Source organism: Lepidothrix coronata, unplaced genomic scaffold (genome assembly GCF_001604755.1).
Source record: "Lepidothrix coronata isolate B3197 unplaced genomic scaffold, Lepidothrix_coronata-1.0 Scaffold316, whole genome shotgun sequence".
Classification (NCBI taxonomy): Eukaryota; Metazoa; Chordata; class Aves; order Passeriformes; family Pipridae; genus Lepidothrix; species Lepidothrix coronata.
In genome coordinates this window covers 124392-127638 of record NW_016690496.1, presented here as the reverse complement: position 1 = coordinate 127638, position 3247 = coordinate 124392, and the positions used below count along the sequence as shown (strand labels likewise).

The window sequence follows — 3247 nt, the reverse complement described above, 5'->3', positions numbered from 1 at the left end:
AAAAAAAAAAAAAGAAAAAAAAAAAGGAAAAAAAAGGGAAAAAAAAAGGAAAAAAAAAAGATTTAAAAACAGTTGGCGTTAATAAAAATGTCAATGTGAAATTCATGTCCTCATCTTGTGTTCTCTTTGAAGCCTCCAAGGACCCAAAGCTGGGAGGGGACAGTGGCCAAGGTGTCATTTACAGCCTCGAGGAACCCCCCAGTCCTCCTGGGCCATGAGTGGTAGGTCTTGGGAAGCACAGACTGTGAGTAGAGCCTGTATAATCCAAATAAAAAGCAGTAAAGAACTGACCAGGCCAGGCTTTGGAGCGTAAAGGAAAGGGAAAGTTAATTTTTAGTGAGCAAATTTGTATTAAAACCTAAAAAAGTTGAGGGGAGTGGGAGGAAAGTTGTGCAAATATTGCTGAAAACCCCCAGAAATAGGAGTTTCTGGGCAGTGGAGCTGCAGAGCTCTTGAACAACATCACACTGGGAGGGCTCAGGGAGCACAGCAGAACCTGTTAATCTGAATTAAAAGCACTTAAGGACTGACCAGGACAGGGTTTGGAGCGTAAAGGAAAGGGAAAGTTAATTTTTAGTGAGCAAATTTGTATTAAAAACTAAAAAAGTTGAGGGGAGTGGGAGGAAAGTTGTGCAAATGTTCCTAAAAACCCCCAGAAGAGCTGCAGAGCTCTTGAACAGCATCACACTGGGAGGGCTCAGGGAGCACAGCAGAACCTGTGTAATCTGAATAAAAAGCACTAAAGGACTGACCAGGACAGGGTTTGGAGTGTAAAGAAAAGGGAAAATCAATTGTGAGTGAGCAGATTTGTATTAAACCCCTGAAAAGCCGGGGGGAGAGGGAACAGCATCCTGCAAACACTGCTGATCCAGGGCAGGGAAACACCCCACAAAGAGGAGTTCAGGAGCAGCTGCAGAGCTCTGGCTCAGCATCCCCCTGGTTGGTGTCCCTGGGGAAAAGGGCCCAGGAATTGTGCTGGCCCCGGGTGCCACCCCCCCGTGTTTCCCTGCCGTCAGCACTGCCCTTTCAGCACACTAAGCTGGTTTCCCTTCTGCTCCCTGCACAGACAGAATACCCTGCCAGGCTGGGAGGGATGGCAGCCTGAGCTGGGATGAATGGCAGCCTGGCAGGGGTGTCTGGAACCAGCAGCCCCGTGGCTGTGGGTCGGGGGGGGGGATCTTGTTTTGACTCCACACAAAGCAAACGGCGCAAGGAGGGGCCCAGAGACAACCCGGTCGTGGTCACTGAGCAAACTGAATGGTCCCTGCAGACTGGCTGGGCCTGGGCTCCTGGGCAGGCACTGAAAGGAGGGGTCAGTGCTCCATGGAAGTAACTCTGGGCTTTGTCCACTTCAGAGGAAATCTCCTTGGGTTTTTTTTTCACCACGAAGTGATGCTTTGGGAGAGGGGCGGGACAAGGAGAGCAGGAGTTTGTTGTGGGTGAGGAAAGGGATGGGATGGGGCTCAAGTGATTGGTAATGAGAGAAGCTGGGGCTGCCCCATCCCTGGAAGTGTCCAAGGCCAGGTTGGACGGGGCTTGGAGCAGCCTGGGCTGGTGGAAGGTGTCCCTGCCCATGGCAGGGGGTGGAATGAGATGAGCTTTAAGGGCCCTTTCCCACCTCGACCATTCCATAATTCTGGGAAATTTGAGCTTTAAACGGCCTGTGATGTTTTGTTCCTGCAGAGGAAGGGCCACACCTGATCCCTGTGTCCTTCCAATTGGTGTAAATAAACTCATCCTGGATTCCTCTGCTCGCTCCTTAAACCTGAACTCTGATCTGCTCAGAGTGACCCCCAAGCTCGGGATACATCCAGAATCCCAGGCAGTCCCAGCGCCTTGGAATTTATGTGGGATTTTCTGAGGAAGCTGGGCAGCCTCAGGAAGGGGAAACCTCATCACCCAGTTTGTGTCCCGGCCCTGCCACGTGCTGGGATCCCCCCCAGTGCCCCGTGTCTGGAGTCAGCAGCTCCTGAGCTCTTCTCTCCCAGTTCCTGCAGTCGGTTTGTGGAAGCAGGAGATGATACAAACCTCTAACGGGGATGCTCAGTATTCCATTTATGGGAATGAGGAGAAAAGCTGCATCCAGCTCCAGTTTCCAGCCCCAGCCCAGGGGAGGTGACTCCTTGTCCTCATTTACACTGGAGTTCGGGGGCTTTCCTTGCTGCCAAGGCCAGACTTGTACTGAGTTCTTTAATTTTTTTCTCTCTCCCTGCTTTTCCGAGGGGAGCAGTCCCCTGAGGGAATCCCTCCTGGTTGGCACTGCTGGGCTGTGTCCTGGTGTTCAGCAACTCCAGCTCTGTGAGGCTCCTCCATTCCCATCTTGCCCCTTTTCCCCTTGGAAAAAGCTGCGAGAGAGGGAATTTCACCTGATTTCACCCCAGCAGCTGCTCAGGGAGTTCCCTCTGATCTGCTGTCCAGGCCTGACTCTGGAGAGGCCACGAGAATTCCATCCCAGGCTGGATAACTGCTGCTCCCTGTGCCAGCCTGTGAGCAGGGATTGGTCTTCAGAGTCCCTGATGTTCCCAGAGCTGTTCCCAGCTCTGCCCAGTGTGGATTTACCAGGAGCAGCCCCTTCTCCTCCTGTCCCTGCCTCTGGATCCTGTGCTCCATCAATCTCTTATCCCAGAGCTCTCCAAGCTTTGCATCACCAGGGAAGGGGTGAACACAACTCCATTCCATGGATCCAACCCCATCCACCTTCCAGAGGTCCCAGCTTTGTTTTTCCAGCTGGAGCAGCTGAGACAGGTGCAGACGAGGCATTGCAAGAACGTGGAACAAGATCATGGAATCATGGAATTGTTAAGGTTGGAAAAGCCCTCCGAGGTCATCAGGTCCAACCTTTAAGCAGCACTGCTGTGTCACCACTACAACATGTCCCCAAGAGCCACATCCACGAGTTTTTGAACACTTCCAGGGATGGGGACTCCACCCAGCCCTGGGCAGCCTGTTCCAATGCCTAACTGCCCTTTCCATGAAGAAATTTTCTCTGATATGCAACTAAACACCCCCTGGCACAGCTTGAGGCCATTTCCTCTCATCCTGTCCCTCCTTCCCTGGGAGCAGAGCCCGGATTCCCACCTGGCTCCACCCTCCTGTTAGGGATTTGTGGAGAACAGTGATGGCAGCAGGACAACCAGAATCCAAATCCCGATGGATGGGATTTTAGCCTTTTTTAGCCTTGCTTGTGACTGCACCAACCCTCAGTGCTCCTCATCCAGGGACCTCAAAGCACTTTAGGAAGAAGCTG

At 52.3% G+C, this 3247-nt stretch overlaps 1 protein-coding gene across 2 annotated transcripts in view; it reads left to right on the top strand.

Annotated features, from left to right (window-relative positions):
* The window catches only part of NPEPPS (aminopeptidase puromycin sensitive), a 31049-nt gene extending 30590 nt beyond the window's left edge, over window positions 1-459 (top strand). The window contains exon 22 of one of the 2 annotated variants that reach the window (XM_017837907.1): window positions 133-459. In XM_017837907.1, the coding sequence (XP_017693396.1) occupies window positions 133-313 (181 nt within the window). In that variant the 3' untranslated portion in view covers window positions 314-459. The remainder of the gene's footprint in view (window positions 1-132) is intronic. The other variant, XM_017837906.1, reaches the window with a different exon arrangement.
* The last annotated feature ends 2788 nt before the right edge of the window (window positions 460-3247 follow it).